The sequence below is a fragment of the Stegodyphus dumicola genome, chromosome 4 (assembly GCF_044657685.1).
Source record: "Stegodyphus dumicola isolate Sdum_Otavi_A_Nest chromosome 4, ASM4465768v1".
NCBI classification, from domain to species: domain Eukaryota; kingdom Metazoa; phylum Arthropoda; class Arachnida; order Araneae; family Eresidae; genus Stegodyphus; species Stegodyphus dumicola.
The window spans coordinates 159,411,135-159,432,236 of record NC_140771.1 but is presented as its reverse complement, the minus strand read 5'-3'; the positions used below and the strand labels follow the sequence as shown (position 1 = coordinate 159,432,236).

Below are 21,102 nucleotides of genomic sequence, written 5' to 3'. Positions count from 1 at the left end.
AATTTTATGATGATAGCTGTGAATCTGAAGGTTTTCCAATATCACAAACCAAAGGTGAAATTTTCTAATTAACAGATTTTGTAAAGAAATGTGGAGAAGTGGTAATAAATCAAGATGATATAAAGGAAGTTTTTCATTGTGATGACAATGCTCTTCAATCATCAATCAATTAATGGATGGCGAAATCTGTAGTTCATTCTAGATCCAGAAAATACTGATACTACCGATAGTGAAGAAAACAACAAAGAGGTTACTGAAAACGAAAAAATTTCGATTGACAAGTTAACATGAATTCTAGACACAGCAATTACAGGACTTCAACAATGGAACTTTGTAACTGAAGAAGAAATTATACCTGCCTATAAAATTAAAGAGAAAGTATTCGCACAAAACACGAAGCAATTTAAACAACTTGAAAGATGTGTTTAATAAAGTAAACACATAAATTTTAAGCTTTACCCCCCTAATTTTTGATACCCTTTAGATCATAAAAGCTTTATTATTTCATAAATCATGATTTCATATTTTTAGTTTTATTTCCACATGCCATCTTACTAGATTGAAACCGATGATCTAATATCCGGAAAAATCTCAAATCCGGAATCGCAGAAGTCCCAACGAGTCTTGATCTCGGACTTTGTACTGTACATATTCTGTAAGAATCATTTGTGAGCTTAAACATGAATTTTTTTTAGGTTACACTATTAAAGAAATATTTAAATTTTTATATTTAAGATTTGCACACCAGTATATGTACTATATTATTATAGAGTTAATATTCCTTGAAACTAGGCATCAGTTATTATTAATGCAGAAAATCCTTCAAATTTCCCTGCTTTTGTTTATATTTACATGCTTTAAAATTCTTACTTCTCTCTTTTCTACCCTCCCCCCCCCAAAAAAAAATTAACCTTAAATCCTCTTAAATCTCTGACCATATGCGGAAACATTTTTTCATTCTATAATAATAATAATAAAAACTGGAGCCATGTTTGAACCTACACAGGAAAAGCATTTCAAAATACAGGGTCTGTCATGTATAAATTAAGGACCCCATCACACATATATAGTAAGTATAAGCAATGTAATTACATCAACGATACTAAATAATCATAAATGGATCTCATTAAATATTCAAATATTACGCATAAATTAAGATTAATGTTTTTAAACTAAAAATTTAATTAAATTAAAAAGATTAATGTTTTTCAATAACAAATCTGATACATGACTGTACCTGAAATAAAGCAATACAAAATAAAAAGATTACAAGCTAGTGGATTTTTATGACAACATGCACATTAACCAAAGGCTTTCACACATTTTTTTATCTGGGAAAGCTTTTGGTGAATTATGCATCAGGATATTAAATGCCATCTCTGCTCTGATTCTTAAACCTATCTACACAAGGGGACATATTTGTCAACCAGATCTCTGCAAGTTTGCAGTACCTGTGGCAATCCGTCTACACAAGGAAACATATCTCTGGAGCATTAGATGCATGTCTTCAGCACTCGCACAAGAGTCATGATCATTATGCATGATGGGATACATTGTCCTAGAAACACTTTTGGTGACAGCCAATGCAACTGCGTACTGTAATCACCTGCCCAAAAATCAACAGTGGCTACTCTCAGCATTTAGCTTAGTGAATAACATGGTACCAATTATTTAGAGATTTTATTATTACTTTGACAAATTTAAATAATTTACTATACAATAAGTCTTCTGAATTATTATTTCGAATTGATTTCTTTATAAATATAATATTTTTCCTCTTTAATACAAGTGATTTGTTATTGTAAACTATAGAGCGATATATTTCTCTATATTTCATTTCTTAGCATTAATTAAATCTGTTAGAATATGTTTTCCATTTCAAGGAGATTACTATAGTATTTTGATGTTCCGAGAGGTCCAAGAAACAATAAAAATTTAATTTACCATACGTTTGTGCTTGATTATACTTTTGATTTTCTATTGTAATTGATTTTCCAACTTTTGGGTTAGGTCTAACTAGCTCATTTAGCACATTTAGCGAAGTGTTCAAATGTTTCATGATTTATAAGTTTGAATACAAGTGAGCTATTTTCTGATTTGCATTAAAAATAAATGTTTCATAGTTTCTGTAATTAACAGTTTGTTAATTTAAAAATTATTAAAATTTTTTCATATAGCATGTAATAATTTACATTATCTTATTATTATGTCACATAAAATTTCATATCAATTAGTTATTTACATAATAATTTTATAAATATGATTATAAGATTTTTGCATTATTTAAAAAAGTGATAAAATTTGTTTTCTCTCTTTCAAGTATTTAAAATGATGCTTTATTATGAATCTAATTATCAGCAATGTATATTACATTTTATGCTCCATATGAAATAATCAATTTTCTTCTTCTTTCAGTAAATGGATTATAATAATATATATATGTACATACATATAAACATATGTATGTACATATAACATAAACATATGTATGTATGTATTACATATGTATAAACATATGTAATACATATAAACATATGTATTACATTTCATAATAAATTACTTTCCTTTTTCCACTGCATTAATTTTTTTAAAATTTACAATTTTTATTTATTTTTCTCTTTTGCTCTTTTCATTCTTATTGCCATTTTTACCATATGTTCACAAATACCACGCACCACTGAATACGACGCGCACCCGATTTTTTTCAATGCATCAAAAAAAGTCCACAAATATGAAGTGCATATTTTCATCAAGCCCACTGAAAGCTTAATTTACAGAAAAAAACTTTTTTCTGGATTATGAGCACAAAGAAACAAAGAAATATGATATTGATCGATGGTTATCGACAAAGAAATCTGAGTTACTACCTGCAGCTTTTGCAGCTCCTGCCTAATTAGATACATTTTGCAAGAGAAGAAGAGGAAAAATGTGGTCACATGGTTTAAGAACGACAACATCCACATGTGCTATGTTTACAATGATGTCGATAGCAAATATTCTGCTGAAATTAATTGATTTTTTGAAATTTTGAAATTTATGATTTTTGCAAGAAATTTAAAAATACGCTTGGAAATTTCTCTTTCCTTGACTTCAACAAGAAGGGTCTTTTGCTATTCAAGGAAAAAGATGTGAACAATATTTGTTTTAAAGTAATGCCGGACAGCATGGTACTAATAACAAGCTGTGTTAAGGCCGACTATAAATTTTTCTTATGCATGATGCTTACCAGTTTGAATAATGTTTTCACCAAGAATATTAATTGTATATCAGTTAATTGATAACTATTCCCGAGATCTTGAATAGCATTTTCTAAACTTTTAAATGTAAGTGTAATAATAGTATATTCATAGTTCATGAATAGTTGTTCTAAATTATAGAAATAGCCGAATTCGTGAAAGATCTGTTTATCTGCAAGAACATAAATACAAAGCCAATTTTCTCTTATTAATATTAATTAGTGTCATAAAATATTTTATGCAGCTAAAATTTTATTAATTTAATCATGATATGTTTGAATATTTTAGCTGTTGTAATGAATTTTTAATGAATACACATAAATATCGGAATGTTAATTTTTTAATACAGTCACAAGTCTTTAATCCAGATTCGTCGGGACTTCGGTTATTCCGGATTGTCGTATTTTCCGGATTATAGATCATCAATTTAAATCTGGTAAGCAGAAATGCAGAAATTAAAAAATGGCATGCAGAAATTATAAAATTAAAAATATGAAACCGTAATTTATGAAATAAAGAGCAATTATGATCTAAAGGATATCAACATTTTATAAATATTTATCTAAAGGGTATCAATATTTACAAAAAAAAAAAAAGCTTAATATTTGTTTACTTTATTAAACATTTCTTTCAATGTGCGCATGCGTAAAAGCGTGCATTACGCATAGTCGAAATTTAAAAATTGCAACCAGAAAACTATTTGATGTGCATTCGTGATATTTATAATGAATTTGATTTAAATCATATCAAAGACGGAGTACATCAAGATGAAATACTACATTTAGTAAGGAATTATAAGCCGAATAAAATAAAAACATCTGCCCTGAAGATAAGGATAGTGCTGACAGATCAATTTCCAGTTCATTGTGTGCCGCGACGTTTCCCCCCTCCCCGCCCGCAGAGCAGTGTGAAATTGATAAACAGATTTCAGAATGGTTAGAGAAACAAAGGATATGCCTTTATCCATTTTTTGCAGCATTTACGTATTCCACTTTTTGTTTGATGGACATCAAAACATGCTTTCGCTTTGTAGATCCTTTGGTAGCTCCAGAATCGGAAACACTTTTTGACATAATCGAAAGTTCAAGCTTACTTTTATAAAATTGCTCTAACTCTCTGCAAAAAATAACAAGCCGGATCCAATTCAAAGATTAAGGAACAACGCAATCTGCAACATTAATTGAAATAGACAATTAGATAATTTTAGCTTAGCTTATACCGTCTGTTATACATTAAACACGGATGCGTAAACGTATTATGCGCATGCACACACGCATATGCGCATGCATAAAGGTATTACGCGCATAGTAAACGCCTATGCGCATGCGTGAACACATTATGCGTTGACGCATGCGCAGAAAGTTTGTAGCTTTGAGGTTCGGATTATGGGTGTCCGGATTACGACTTTTGACTATAACTTCCATTGTAGATATTAAGAATACCAACAGCTGTAATATTAGAAGCATCAGTAATACTGAAACATTTTAATACAAAAGGATGCTTTTATAAGAATTTATACCTAATTCTAAATTTTCATGGAAGATTGCCGAGATTTTTAGTTTAAATATTAAATTAGCATTTATATTTAGTCCTTGAAAATCAGTGGTTGTATCAGTCCATAGTTTGAGATAACGTGCCTTAGGTATATGGATTAGAATTACACTAGTCTATTTCCTATGGTAGATCTTTTTAATACACTTGAAAATCTTTTTGAGCTACATGATTTTAAAATAAAAGATTCTGCACATAAATTATGTAACTTACAAGATTAGAAATAACTTCAAATTTATTGAGTACTTAAAATGTATACAAATAGTACTTTTTTATTATTTATTATTATAAAATGAAAAAATGTATTATGAAAAATTATTAGTTTCACAGCTAGTATTGAAGTGAACTCAGTTGGACAAATCTCTATATTTTTCTTTTTGACACTTTTATTATAGTACACAAAATGTGTTAATTTGCAGTTTACACTATCAATAGGATAATAGTCAGTTGCTAAAAATTAAATTTTAAGTTGTATAAAATTATATATTAATTTTGAACTGCGCAGAACATTGGCATTGTTATCCTTACATGATTTAAGGGCCAACTGCATTTACAGTGCTCCGGAAATTCGACTAGGTTTTCAGAAACCGACTATATATTTACTGTTCTGCTTGTTAAGCTGATAAAATTATGACTTAAAAATGTAAGTAACTTTCTTTCAGTGTAGGAAAAAGAAAGAAAGTAACTTTCTTTTCAGTGTAGAAGAGCAATCTATGTAAACATTTTATGTATTCATTTTTACATTTTTTATAAATGAATTAAGTATCAGATCAAGGAAAGAATTCATAAATATATATTAACAATCAAAACATGGTAAAGCAGCAAACAAAAGAGTATCATGAAGATAACATTAACATATAAGAGTTACCAAAATTATACTAATCAAATGAATGGACAGTTAATTAATGGATGAAATAATAATTAAAGATGAAATGCAAATTTCATAACTAATTAAAAATTTTAAAAAAGTTTCCAAATTTTCAACACATCTATCACAACACAAGCTTGAAGCTTGTTTGTTTACATAAGCAGTTCTTACATCACGTGACATATGACGTCACCAGAATGTATCTCATTACGTAGCAACACATGGCCAGTAACATTTGAATGGAAAGGAATGAATCAAGTTAGCAGAATTTAATTCCACAACAGAAAGAAAAAACTCCTAATCTAAATATGTTATATAAAATTTTATTCGTTAAACAATAGCTTCAGTCGGCAACAATCACTGCACTAAATGTGGATTTAAAAGTCCAGAGTGATCCTTTAAAATCTACGAGCAATCTAACAAAGGCAGATAACTTATCACAACATGGTACATCTTCCTATTTTTTCAGTCTTGGAACTGGTTGTGTACTGGAATTCCTTTTTCTTTATCAGCTGAGCTCAGTGCTGCTGCAGCTGTTATGACTAAGAAGCCAAGTTTGGTAAAAACCCATTCAGAAAATAAAAGTTTGGTGAAAATACTAAAAATCTAAAATTTGTAGAGGATCAAAAAATCATCTACAGATCATCTACAAATCCTTGGCTGCAATTTATTATTTGACAGTACAGTAGCTTCAATTAACGTTACATTTTTCGGGGATACCTTAGCTTCAAAAAGAAATAATTTATGCTGACCAACTTGTGTTTACCTGGGCTATATTGCTTTGTTTCACGTAAGCCACGCACCTCGATTTTTCCGATTAAACTTATCAAAAAAAAAAAAAAAAAACCTGCACATGGTATTCGTGAACATACAGAAATCTGCTGCTACTATATGGGTTGTACAGAATGGTTGACACAATGGCTCTCACAATGAAACTATTATACTGTGCCACGGAAAAACAAGTGAAATAGACACAAGGGGGTGTGAGCTACTCAAAACACATAGAAGGAGCTGGCTGCAAGCAAATGATATAAGTCAGCACCCATCCCTTTCGCTATCGTCATTGAAAGCGTGGACAGCAATGATGGAAGGTGATTATCCCTATCAGTGTTGGATAGCGTGGTTCCTTTGGAAGGAACAGATACAGATTAGTGATATCCATCATCGCATGGTGTTGGTGTGCCAGAACAGAGCACCCTCAAGGCGTACTGTACTTCGTTGGTTGGCCAAGTTCTGCAGTATAGTGGAGACTGCAGCCAAAGGTATCATCGTGGGATGACCCGCAGCAAACGTGGCAGCGGTGTTGGATTTGATCATTGCAAACAGGCGCATAACGTTCAACAAGATGCAGAAAGATACAGGGCTTGCGCAAGGAACATTGCTGGCGATTGTGCATGGTGATTTGGAGATGACAAATGTGTGTGCAATGTGGGTGGACTTCGAACCTCGAACCAAGACCTCAGCTTGAGTTACTTTAGATAAAGGGGGATGTGGTGCTATACCAATTAACCGCTATGGTAGAGAGATGGTGCTTGCGTCCTCCGTCACTAAACTAAACTAAACCAAGACCTCAGACTACGCCTTGCTTGACTAGATAAAGAACGTAGTCAGGGACCAACATGTTGAATCTTCTGCCAAATTGCATGCAAGTGGTGAACCAAAGCCCTTCAGGACTTCCCAGCCAGATGGCAGAAGTGCACTGATATGGGAGGGGATTATTTCTACTTGATGTACTATCAGTTTTTTGTTAATAAATTGTATTCCACTTTGTAGCAGCATTTGTGTCATTCATTTCTGTACGGCCTAAATACAAAGTCCGAAATCAGGAATGATCTAAAATCCAGACCTCAAAACCACCAACAACGTTTTTCTCGTAGGCTTTATGCATGCACATTTGATTCACCCCCTCGGCGCATAATAAAACATCTGGAGAGTATCAATTCTTAATTTCATTTCGACACTAAATAAAATACCTTGTTATTGAAGAAACAATCATTTTAGCATAAATTTGTATGATCAGTAATTTGGCTCCGTTGCTGCGTATCTACTTCGCACATATCTCAAACCGAAGGATTTCACATAGATACATTGTTGATCTGATGCCAACCTGGCGAATCATTATTTATTATACTTTCCTTTTATTACTGCATGTTTATCAACACACAACAGCTTGAGTAATGACTCATATAGTGATGCCTAAAAATTTTTTTATGTTAGTAATTTAATAATAAAGGAGTATGGTAACCTTTTATGTTGACATAACGCTTGGCGATGATTGCAGATTTAAGTTAAATGCGCTAAAAAATGTTCATGAAGAAAAATTTAACAAAAATTTCTTTCCATATGTTAAAAATAGATTTTGTTGATGATACTCATAGACCAAAAGATTACATTTAGGGCTATTTGAATTAAGAAAACTGATTTGTTATTCACATAAACCCAGAACCAGCGCCAACTCTTGTATGGCTGCACCGTGTTGCAGAATTTAAGACCCACAGACACTGCATCAGGCAGTAAGATACCTAGTGCCGGCCCTCAATAAGACTTAAATATATGTAAGAATTTATTTATTCAGAACTCTGATATGCATGTGCGAGAAATAGACATAAGTATTATAAATAACTAATACAATTCAGGCTTAACTATCTCAGTGTGTGATAGAAGCAAGATAAAATTTAACAGAACAACTTTTCATTAGTCACCAAGCTCATGATGCATAGCCAAATATGTATAGTGAAGGATAGCTAAATTTCATGAAGATAGCCAGTAATTTTAAAGGTTTTCGGATATCGTAAAGCAAAGGTGAAATTTTCCAACTAACGCATTTTGTAAAGAAATGTGGAGAAGCGGTAATAAATGAAGATGATATAAAAGAAGTAGAAAGTGACAGAGAAGTTACTGAAAACAAAAAAATTTCAATTGACAAGTTAGTCAGAATTCTCGACACAGCAGTTACAGGACTTCGACAATGTAACTAAACAAGAGATTATGTCTGTCTACAGAATTAAAGAGAAAGTATTAGCACAAAAAACGAAGCAACTTAAACAACTTACATTGAAAGAAATGTTTAATAAGGTAAACAAATAAATATTAAACTTTTTTTGTAAATTTTGATACCCTTTAGATCATTAATACTTCATTATTTCATAAATCACGATATCACATTTTTAATTTTATGATTTCTACATACCATCTCACTAAATTTAAAGTGATGATCTAATATCCGGAAAAATCCCAAATCCGGAATCACCAAAGTCCCAACGAGTCTGGATTTCGGACTTTGTACTGTATTATTCTCTTCTCTTAATCACTTGCAGTTTGCTTAAAGAATTCAACCCTGGAAAATAATGGTACTGAAAACTTTACAAATCATTATGCTTGTTATCAGACTGATGTCGATCTCCTATTGGATACAAACCACATCATGTCCTTTGAGTGCTCCAATTAGCTTAGTAGTTCAGAGCAACTTAGATACAAAGTCTCCTCTGTAAATGAAATGCTGTCAGGTGACATGTCTGCAAAGCAGACTTGTTTAAAGATATGTCTCCTTGTGCAGACGGGACTTTATTCATAATAAGTACTTTAGAATTACTGATTCGCATATGGAACATAAATATCAAAGATTAAGTTTATGCACTTAAAACTAGGTTAATATTAGTTTTATTACAGTCTCATCCTGCATCATCAGCTGGAAGTTCGAAAATTGTCATAGTTTCCTTTTCTTTCACTCTGCTCATTTGGCCTGACTGTAGGTAACATTTTCAATGATGAGACAGACTAATGGGCTTTGCTATTCCTCAAAAAATGCTTTACTAGCAAGCTGTCTTATTAGTGGAACATTTTCTTCTTTATTAAATATTCAACAGTGATTCTTCTCTTTTAAAGTATCTTTATTTTCTCTTAATGTCTCATTTAAGTTATTAATACAAAAACAATGAGAAGTTAACTTTCATGTATTAATCTTTTCAATTTTTTTAATCATGTAACCAATAAAATTTGCAGAAATAATTAAACAGTCAGGTAAATGTTGCTTAGATTTTGATTTTATTTTTTTATTTATACATACATGGCATGCATTTATTTTATTTGAATTCCTGTTAGGCAACATCTTGTCAGTACATGGTTATATATTTTCTGCTCTTATATCTGACAATAGATGTTTTTTTTTTTTTTTTTTTTTTTTTTTTTTTTTTTCTTTCTTAAAGCTAAGTGGATCTTTGAAATTTGGAGTTGGATGTGATAAAAATTTTAACCCAAAAAAAGTTATTTATAACATACCTGTTCAGGAGTGAGATCTCGCTGATGTTGGGCTAACATTTCATACGCAACAAAAAATTTTTTAATTGTAGCTGAGCGCAGCAATGGTGGATAATAAGAAGCATGAAGTTGCCAATAACTATAATCAACTCCACTCGTGTCTCCTGTAGGAGCTCCTGTTAAATATTTTATATTCAGAATATATTTATCTACGTAATAATAAAAAAAAGTAAATTTTAAATTCATATTCCACAAAAAATTAAAATGAACAAAGCAGTGAAAATAGTTACTGCAAAAAACAGAGGAAAGTGTTATACAAATATAAAAAATCTTAAAGATGTAATTTTACATTTTTCATGTCGTCATTAGAAGGTTTGATGCTTTAAGAAAGTAAAACCCATGGTCTATTTTTGAGCTAACCACTGTATTATTTTGTAAGGCCTAACATTTCTTAAAAGCTTAGAAAACTTTATATTAAATTTTACATTAACTGCCCAGCCCCGACAAGCTACGAATGTAAAAAAGATATTCATAGCTTGGCTAAAAATCACATAAATAAATACTTAGCCTATTTCAAAAAAACCAAAAATGACTGCAGAATGAACACAGAGTGCTTTTCAAAATAAAAATTCAGTTCGTAAAACATTAATAAACTGTCAAAAAGTATGTTAAGATGATCAGAAAAGGTTAATAATTTGACAGCAAGCATGTATAAGATTGAAAATATTAACTCTTGAGGGGGAAACTGACAGTAATTGCCATAAAATATAAGAAAAATTCCTATGGAGGACAAATTATGAATATAAAATAACACCAGCTAAACAAAATTTTAAATATTTTTTTATAGTCAGGCTATACGGGAAAAAATTATACATACATATATATATATAGATAGATAGAGAGAGACATGATGATGATACATTAACCCTTTTTGGACAAAACACCACATGTACCAATGTGACCAGCTGATTTTTTTATGAGCATCTCTCCAAGGCTGTAGGTTTTTTTCTTTTTCATTTTTTCCCTGCTAAGCCCAAATCCACGAAATTATGGAAAGATGTATGCATTGCTAAATAATATTCTGAAAATTACATATCTGGTATATGCTTTATATATTATTTTACTTACATACTTCATATAGTTAAGTTTTTTCCCCTATAAAGTATATATCTGGTATATGTTTTATATATTCTTTATTTACATACTTCATACAGTTAAGTTCGTTTTTTCCACATTAATTTTTGTTCAGCATTTACTTCCCTGTTAGTGATTTTCATCATTACACAATTCACAACAAACATTTTACTTAAAATCCATTTTTAATGTGATAAATTTCAAAGCACGGATCTACACACAGTTCTGTGTTACAATTCTTGCATTCACAACAGCTCATTATTTGCCTTCGTGGAGGATTTTTGTAGGTGTGTGAACTAATGAAGCATCACCATCGTTTCACAATGGAAAATTTTGAATCATTCCTTTCCTTCTCCTCATTACAGTCCTATGAGTATTTATTCCAAGTCTAAAGAGTTCATCTGCAATGATGCAGACATGAAAAACCTATCAATATATATAAATGGTACCCTTGAGCAGAACATTCTTCAAGTACAGATTTAACAACTCTTTCCCCATATAATGGTGAAGATTTTTTAACCCTTTCCAACACGCTACCTTTTAAAGTCGAAGTTTTGATTAAAAAAAAAAAAAAAAAAAGGTAGGCAGTCTTATTAGGCCTAGAGGAGTACACAAGTAAAATTTTGTAAAGCTAGCACTTATCGTTTTAATTCTGTGGGTGTGCCCAAAGTGGCACACTGATTGAATTGAAAAGTGGCACGAAAAGAGCATTGCTGAAATGAGCATTGTTGTCAATGAACTGACCGATGAGAATCGGAGAAACAAATACAGGTTCTCAGTTGTCCTAGATTATCGGTGAGCCCGGTCTGGGCATACTTAGGGTTCGCCGTTTGATTTTAGGCAAGATTTCAAGGTAAAACTAATATAGAATAAGGAGATTAGCATACAGGCAAAAAAATAACATAGAAATTTCTTTTCAAACAATTTCTTTTATACCCTAAAAAAAATTTAGAAGATTTCTTTGAAAAATGAGGGTCTTAAAAAAACTAAAAACGGCTAAAATATATGGAATGGTTTGTGTTTAGCTGCGATTTACTATAAATAAAGAAGGTTCAGAGTAATCTATAAATCCTTTTTCATTCAATTTTTCTGTGCATACAGAAAGAAATTTTTAGGTGTGTCCAGATCGGACACACTGCGCCGCAAAGGGTTAACACTGTTTCTTTTTCCGTATAAATGCTACAGTTAGATATAAATGTAATTTAGATTCACGCAATTCGTTAAAGATTTTCAATCCTTCAACATTGTAACACTCAAAACAGAAATATTTCACATACACGAGGTACAATTATTGATTAGAAACAGAAAATGGACTACAAACTCAAACGCTCAACAATAAAAAAATAACAATTATCAATAAACACTATGTGCACATTTAAAAGCCACTAGGAAGCCTGAGAGTCTCAAGAATATGCCTTTTGCCTTATGTTTATATAATCAAAATTGAGTCATCTTTGTCTCGTTTTGAGCAGAAGATAAAACGTAGAAGGTAAAATCTACAGGCATCTCAAATCTTATAAATGCATAATGCAATCCTGTGCCAAAAATATTAGTTTCTAAAATGCTCCAAAATTCTGACATGAATGAGCGATGGGGGGGGGAGAATCAGAAAGCACTCTGTCATGCATGCATGCCAGCCAGGAACTAAGAGTGCTTCACACTAGCACATCTGCACAAAAAAGTTACATAAAAATAATGGAAAAACCTCAAAAATTGCTCTCTGGGCAGTAATACATACACAAAAAGAATTACTCTATGATGATAATAATTTAACAGAGCTTACAAAACCTAATTTGACAAAATTAAAATTGTACGTTTGTATGCCTGGAATGGAATTAGGCATTCTTTTTAGAGAAAAACATTTAGAATTTATTTTTTTATTTATACATGCATTGCATGCATTTATTTTATTTGAATTCTTGCTTGGCAGCATTTTGTCAAGGTCTAGGACTTTCAGCTGTTGCTGTTTTGCCAACAGGACAATCCGTCAGCAGATGATATGCCAAGGGCCATTGCACTGGCAAGTAAAAATAAAATACATAATAAAAGTTGCTTATATGATTACTTGTTTAAAAATATGGGATATAAAAAAATTAGGCAGAATTAGTTAGAAAATTATGTCAATGTAAAATACAACAAAATCATCGCATTTCATAATTATGGGCTAAACCTCTGAAACATACTGTTATATTATCATTTCTAAAACAGTTTAATTAATGAGAAATCTCTTTTATCAGCTAGCCTATACTTTTTCAATTTTTAGGATGATTAGCAACCATAAGTTTTTCATAACATGCATCTCTTCCTCTTTGAACTCTTTTAATACCCTCAGTGAATTTCCGAATGGGTGGATAATCTATTCCTAATTTCAACTGTAATCTTCTGTGGGCAGCCTCTGCATGGTTGCTCATTCAATGGTGGTCATTTAATGAGCTCAGTCTCTGACATATGTTCCATTTCCTGGAAGGTGAGGCAATATTGAGCACCTACCATTGTCTCACATGTTCAAGTATCCAACATAATTATCTTCAAACCAGCTGAGAGCTAGTTGCAGTTCTGCAGGTAAATTTTCAGCAAGAAAATCAAAACTCTCATACAAATATTAAATAGGTAAAAAGGCCAGGGAAGCTACCATCCTTGCCTTTAATGTGAATTGAGGATTATTATAGTAATCCCCAATAAAATTGAGGATTATAATAGTAATCCCCATTGTGACCCAATTTTTTTTTTTTAAATTTAATTTAAGACTGCCAGAAGTATACTATAGCAAACAAAATTATTAAACTAAAATTTAATATAATATAGTACAGGCACATAAATAAAATTACGTCTTGATGACAAAGCGGCAAGGGTGAAATGGTGGCTGTGAACAGTCTCATGTCAGTATGTGGCTGCAGCATTACTTCTGAATTCATATTTTGACAATGAAGTTTGAAATTTGAACTTAGGTATACAGTCAAAGGTCTTTAATCTGCACTTGTCGGGACTTTGGCAATTCCGGATTATCGGTTATCAGTTTTTCCGGATTACAGATCATCAATTTAAATCTGGTAAGATGGAAGGCAGAAATTATAAAATTAAAAATATGAAACCATAATTTATGAAATAAAGAGCAATTATGATCTAAAGGGTATCAAAATTTACAAAAAAAATGCTTAATATTTATTTGTTTACTTTATTAAACATTTCTTTCAACACGCGCATGCGTAAAGCATACATTACGCATAGACGAAATTAGAAAATTGCAACCAGAAAACTATTTGATGTGTATTCATGATATTTATAATGACGAAGACTTTGATTTAAATCATATCAAAGATGGAGTACATCGAGATGAAATACTACATTTAGAGTAAAGAATTAAAAGCCAAATAGAATAAAAACATCTGCCCTGAAGATAAGGATAGTGCTGACAGATCAACTTCTAGTTCATTGCGCGCCGCGACGTTCCGTCTTGTGACGTTTTCGACGTTTTTTGCAGCAATTCCACTTTTTGTTTGATGGACATCGAAACATGCTTTCGCTTTCGAGATCCTCTGGCAGCTCCAGAATCGGAAATTCTTTTTGACATAATCAGAAGTTCAAGCTCACTTTTATAAAATTGCTCTAACAGTCTGCAAAAAGCCGGATCCAATTCGAAGATTAAGGAACAACACAATCAGCCACATTAACTGAAATAGATAATTAGATAATTTTAGCTTAGCTTATACCGTCTGTTATACATTAAACGCGCACATGTAAAGGTATTATGCGCATGTGTAAATGTAAAATGCATTAATGCGTTTATGCATGCGCAGAAAGTTTGTAGCTTTGAGGTCCGGATTATAGATGTCCGGATTAACGACTTTTGACTGTACTTGTATTTGTGTTTCTAAATCTTTCTGAATGATCATAATATTGGCACACCAAGTTAAAGGTTCTGAAAAACATACAGTAGCTCCCAAAAGTGTTCATACACTTACGATTTTCATTGAAATAGGGCTCTATCTGTTAATTAAAAGTAAACTTTCTAAATGAGATTTTAATAATAAAATCTATAATCTATTCGTAACAAAGTTATATGAAATATTTTCAAAATATAGCGAAACTTTACTTTTAAGAAATTAATAATAAAAAAATGACAAACATTTTATCTCACAAAAGTCTTCGTACACTTCAAAACAAGCTTGACATATTAGTAAATATTTTAATTTTTTGTGAAATTAATATTTAGTATTAATAATGAGTAGGAAATTAATAATTAGTAGGATATCCTTTAGCATTAGTTTTTAAGCATCTGGAAATAGATTTTACATTTTTTTTTTTTTGTGTGTGTGTGTGTGTGTACTTTCTGTATTAATGTTCATCATGACTGTTTTGAGTTCGCTTTTCATTTTGATGTTGTGTTTTCATAATTTAACCCCCAGTTCTTTCCAGATGTGTTATGAGGTTTAAATCTGGCGACTGAGGTGGTGTTTTCAAAACCTGTAGACAATTATAGAGACACCACAGGCGAACGTTGAGAGCCATATGCTATAAGATCATTATCATGATTAAAAATAAAGTTGTTTCCAATATTCAAATTTTGGGCTGATAATTTTAAAATTGTCTCTTAAAATATTTAAGTAAAGAGAATGATTCATTATGCTATCAATAAATATCAAATTACCTAATCCTGATGCTGCCATGCACCCTCCCACACAAGAACACCTCCACCGCCATGCTTAACTGTTCCAACTAAGTTCTTAGAATGAAGTTCCTCATTTTTTCTTCTCCATGCAGTTATTCGACCATCAGAACCAAAAATGTTAAATTTGCTTTCGTCACATTAATTTAGTACCTTCCGGGTGTATTTATCATTGATTTTGCGAATGAAAGCCTAAGCTTTCTGTTTTCCTCACAAACAAAAATTTTTTTACGGGCAGAACGCCCATGTAATTCAGCTTCTCTAAGAACTCGTCGAACATTTTCAGGTGAAACTGAAGTAGAAAACTTTGCATTAAATTCTGCAAAAACTTTAACAGCATTCAAACGTGGGTTTTTCACAAATTTTCTAATAATAAATCTCTCATCACCTTTAGTTAACTTTCTCGGTCGACTTTTTCTTACTTTGTTCTCAATCAGATTTTCTTCTTTAAAGCGTTTTATCACATACTGCACTGTAGAATGGGATAAATTAACTAATTTTGCAATATTTCTAATTGATTTACCACTACTATGGTAAAAAGTTATCAATTTTCGAATGCTGTTTGTAATTTCTTTACGACTGCGACCCATTTTTCAATAATAAATAGAATATTATGAAGTAAACAATAAAAAATTAAAGCAAACGATTTTTTAAATGCCACCACAATGCAAAAACTAAAAAAAGTGGCAAATGATAATCCTAATTTCGATTTTATCCAAAAATATTTCAGTGTACGAAGACTTTTGCGAGATAAAATGTTTGTCATTTTTTGATTATTAATTTCTTAAAAATAAAGTTTTGCTATATTTTAAAAATATTTCATGCAGTTTTGTTACGAATAGATTATAGATCTTATTATTAAAATCTCATTCAGAAAGTTTACTTTTAATTAATGGATAGAGCCCTATTTCAATGAAAATCATAAGTGTATGAACACATTTGGGAGCCACTGTAAATTGAATATTTTTTTTCAGCTTGAAAATTTAAATTCTGTCAATATATTTATGGTTGCATTGCATGCAGTTATTTTATATGAATTCTTCATTGGCGACATCTTTTTAAGCATGTCACAGTATAACTTCTGCAGTCCAATTTGCTGATTTTTTTTTTTTTTTTTTTTTGACCTATGTGGAAGTCTGAAACTTAAATTTGGGTATGTTTGTGTTTTCTTACAGCTTTCTGAATGGTTAAAATATAAGAATAAATCAGAATGTTTGATTAGATAGTGAAAGAGTGCCCAATTTTATACCTTGACTACTAATTATTTCAAATTAAAATATATTAGCATGTTTTATATATATATATATATATATTGGTTAAAGAGTACACTCAACTGAAATTCTGTTTGTTCATTTAATTTTTGTACTGTGAAAAAACTACATCTCACTGCTAATGAGACTATTTTTGAATTGTTTATAAAATTATTATTATTCATTTGCTCATTTTAAAATTTTTTCCAACAACTTGTTTTCAAATAATACAAATCCCTGTGCATTAAAGTTTAGAAACATAAAAGTTTTGTATGGTCTGGGACTTACAAATTAAGATTATTAGCTAAAAGGAGCAATTCGCAGAGAAGGGCTATTAATTTCATTCTGGTATTTTGTGTTGATTCACTATAACAGCGTTTCACTTTTCAAATTGTTGCCACCAAATATTAGAGCCCTGCATATAATTAAAGAAATTAAATAATGCAGAATCTGCATGAATGTACGTATGTATGTTTCTTACACTGTGAAAAAAAAATGGTACCTAAAACATCAAATTTTGAATAATGTAGTCCTCCACTCGAATATGGGCATCTGGAAGCCCGAATTTGGAGTTTGTTTTATTATCTACTTCATATTTTGTAAAACTTTAACGAATTTTTGATTAACAAACTCAACAATTTCAGACCGAGCAATGGCTACACTGTACAGGGGGAAAAAATAAAAAAAACGTTTTTATCATTAGCGCGAAAAACTGTGCATCGGAAATTCTAAAGATATTCTCTTTTAAAATTATTTTGTGATTTTTCTATTGAATTGAATTTTATGGTTTAAGTGCAAAGAATATGATATTTAATAAATAAAGGGAACACATAAAACATTATAAAAAGCATAATATAAAATCTGGAACCTTTCAGTTTTTTTTTTTTTTTTTCTTTTTTTTTTTCAATTTTACGCAGAGATTTTACTGGCACAAATATTACTGCGCACTTCATGCAAACAGCATATGTAAAAATATTCTTGTTATTTTGACTTGCGTTTGTCGATATGCGTTTTGGCAAACTGTTAATTTATTAATATACAGAATTTTCTCTTTCTTCTCGAGGATGGCTTACATTAAATTAAAAGTAACTCTGAGCTATATGTTTGCATTCAAACTTACAAATACATGCTGTAGACTACAGAAATTAAAAATTTCAATAACTTTAAACAGACCTGAAAGTAAGTAAAATAGTTAAAGGAAACACTATTGCACAGAACATGATAAATGTAAACACTGCCTAAAATGATGATAATGGTTCAAAGCTGGTAACCCAACAGAGTCATTTGCTCAGAGGTAGCAACCATTTCTCGTACGTTCCAATTGGTTACTTTCATTGCTGTTCAAAGTTCTGCATATCATAGAATCACACTCACCATTTGTCTTGGCACATTAATTTATTCTTAACTTATTTATTGTTATTTTATCTGATTTTGAAATATTTCTTCTGAATTTTAAAAATGAATAAATACAATAATTTTTTTGTTTGCAGTGGAATGTCTCAGCAGGAACTTTGCCTTTACTGAAAACATGTTCACAGCACACAACATCACAGAGATTCTAATATTGCAAGCACGTGGCACAGGGAACAAGTATTATGACTGATGAATGTCAAACATACTCATCCTCAGGCAATGAGGCCCACCAGCGGCCGAGCGGTAAAGTCGCTGAACACTGGTAGTTCGGTCTGAGGTTCGAATCCCGCGAACGGGCTGGCTGCATGGGTGTTTTCGTGGTTTTCCCCATGTGTAACGTGTATACGAGCCAGTTTCCCTTAGAAAGTCCTCCACGAAAGGCATCCCTCCCCTTAGGCAGATAGCCCTAGTGTGCTTTGCCATAATTAAATACATCAACATCAACCTCAGGCAATGATGAGTATTATGCACATCACGTTATTAATCACAAATTTTGTTAATCTGGCAAATGGTACACATACCCAGGCCACAGAATCTAACAAGGCAGCCCCTGAAGGCAAAATTACAAAAAAAGTAGTTTTTCACAAGGAAAAACTAGCTGATCACCTACTCAAATACCGTTTCTGACATGAAGTTAAACATATCAGTAACACAACCGAAATTTTAAACATAATTAAAGATTATATCCCTTACATCACTGATAATTTCCTTAATAACACAAGTTTTTGAAAAAGGAGGCACCTTTTTCAGGGCCATAAAAATCTGAAAAAGAAGTGCTAGATGTGAATATACAAGTTTCTTTTAATTCTTTTATAATAACAAAATTAATCAGAAATCTATTTCAATAATAATATTAACTTTTTTATGCTAATTTTTACTTAAATATGCATATCACATTTTTCGGCTAACCTGAATTTAATTGTATTAATTATCATGTTTAACATGCCAAATTTAACTTACATAGGCCTTTATGACATTTTATTTCAAAACTTAACCATATATCACTAAAATCATTGCCATTAGCGAGTTTGGCAATAAAAAAATGCAATGTCCTCCACAGGTTCTTTGCAGTAGTAAACCCTAATTATTTATTGCTAAAACTGAGTTCCAGTGAACAAATTTGGGTACTTTCTGATTGTCTGCACCCCCACCAAAAAGTCAGGAACTTATTTCAGCTTTGGAAAGCATTTGTGCATCTAATGTTGTCAATTTTTTTTTTTTTTACATTCAAATAACTTTTATATTGGTAACCTTTTAATATTCATTTTCAAAACAATTTTTTCACTGCTATTCCAATACACCTCAAAAAGCAATAGCTAATATAATTTAAAATCAAGTTATTTAATATTCATGATTGTCAGCAAAAATGAAATTTATTAATGCAATATTATTTGTAGAAATGAATAGAATATGTATTGCTTATGAACTAATTAAATTCCTTTTCAAGTATAAGTAATAAAGTCAGCATTAATGTAGATATTTTAACATAACATTTCCATTTAACACACATTTCCTTAATAACATGAGGGGGAAAGAAAAAAAAGAAAAGAAAATTAATGCTAGAAATAGGAGAACCTAGTGACTAGCTTTTGTTCAAATTATTTGCGCATATATATATATATATATATATATAATGCCTTATAAGTGAAAAGCAAAGCATACCATGCCATCCCATTGTATAAGGAAAAGAAGTTTCAAATAAATTATCGTACTTGATTAACAGCTTCTTCATGATATCTGCTAGAGCTGCAGAAAGAGGAAAATGCACATAAATTAATTGTTAAACTTATAATGATATTAGAGTATAACACAGTTGTTTATTAAAAAATAACATTACCTGTTTAAAACATAATTTAAAAGATACTAATAGGGTTTATACACACTTATGTACATGGAAATTAAGTACTTTTAAGGACATTTAAGGTGCGCCAATGAAATAATTAAGGACCTATGAAGCATATAGGAACTGAATAAATTCAAGCAATTATCTACATCCATATTTCACTTCTGAAATTTGTAAGAATAAAATAAATCTGTAAGGAGGATGCCTTATTATTAAACATAATCTAATAATTATAAAACAAATTCAAAAATCTTAATATAAAAATTCTTGAAACATTTATATTTTACACTTATAATACTCCTCCATATTTTAAAAAAGATTAGTAGGTTTTTACTAACTATTAGCTTATACTGAGTCTTTCCTTTATGCATCATTTCATACAATCCAGAGAGTACTCACACAGTCCAGAGGTTATATGCAAATTTTATGTCAAGTGGCATAAGTTAAATTGTGAAGTAAAATAATAGTCAGCATGACTCATAACAGAAGTCTGGCTGTTGCCATTACAGCTGATTGGTTAGAGACAGAGAATTGCTGATCAGAACAGACATGAACATCTATTGTTGGTATGGTTGGTTAAGTGTTGAAAGTTAGCTACACTTCGTCTGACCCACTTAGCTTTGTAGTTTTGTGTAGATTTGCTAGAGCTGTAACCTAGTTAATGCATACTATTTAATATAAAGGTTCCAACAAGCCACTGAAGCACCATAGATGATAGTTGTTTTGTATTATTTTAAGTCTCAATAGCAGTAAGAAATAAAGTTTTATGTTAATTTTTACACTTTTGTGTTGTAAAAATATCTGTCCTTCTGCTTCTCTCTTATAGCATGGAGGATACATAAAAACAGCATATGAGAGGCAGGTTGCCATATGACACGTCTTGC

General features: G+C 31.0%; 1 protein-coding gene across 6 annotated transcripts in view; it reads right to left on the bottom strand.

Moving 5' to 3' along the window:
- The window catches only part of LOC118188712 (galactose-1-phosphate uridylyltransferase-like), a 138,409-nt gene that overhangs the window by 10,743 nt on the left and 106,564 nt on the right, over positions 1-21,102 (bottom strand). For 4 of the 6 annotated variants that reach the window (XM_085815675.1, XM_085815676.1, XM_085815677.1 and 1 more), the window contains exons 8-9: positions 20,038-20,121; positions 9,934-10,088 (exon numbers count right to left, since the gene is read on the bottom strand). In XM_085815675.1, coding sequence (XP_085671801.1) covers positions 9,934-10,088; positions 20,038-20,121 — 239 coding nt within the window. The remainder of the gene's footprint in view (positions 1-9,933; positions 10,089-20,037; positions 20,122-21,102) is intronic. The other 2 variants (XR_015040810.1, XM_085815678.1) reach the window with 2 other exon arrangements.